Raw genomic sequence first — 257 nt, 5'->3', positions numbered from 1 at the left:
GACCTGACAGATGCACCCTTCCAACATGGCCATCGCGTCGGGTTCGGAGGACAAGACAGCCCGTCTGTGGGACCTGCGCAGCGACCAGCAGGTGTGCGAGTACAAGCCGCCCACCGCCAACTCCGGCTTCACCTGCTGCGGCATGAGCAAGTCGGGAAGGTACATCATCTGCGGCTCGGACGACAACACCATTCACATGTGGGACTCCATGAAGGGGACTCACGCAGGTGCGCGGGCGAGAGGGAGAGGGAGAGGTG

The 257-nt window shown here is 63.0% G+C and overlaps 1 protein-coding gene across 1 annotated transcript in view; it reads left to right on the top strand.

Annotated features, from left to right (window-relative positions):
• The window catches only part of LOC119594376 (guanine nucleotide-binding protein subunit beta-2-like), a 41,136-nt gene that overhangs the window by 40,398 nt on the left and 481 nt on the right, over window positions 1-257 (top strand). The window contains exon 7 of the mRNA XM_037943437.1: window positions 11-227. Within this exon, the coding sequence (XP_037799365.1) occupies window positions 11-227 (217 nt within the window). The remainder of the gene's footprint in view (window positions 1-10; window positions 228-257) is intronic.

The sequence above is a fragment of the Penaeus monodon genome, chromosome 33 (assembly GCF_015228065.2).
Source record: "Penaeus monodon isolate SGIC_2016 chromosome 33, NSTDA_Pmon_1, whole genome shotgun sequence".
Lineage (NCBI taxonomy): Eukaryota > Metazoa > Arthropoda > Malacostraca > Decapoda > Penaeidae > Penaeus > Penaeus monodon.
Note: the sequence above shows the minus strand (reverse complement) of the source record. Positions and strands in the feature narration are given on the sequence as shown.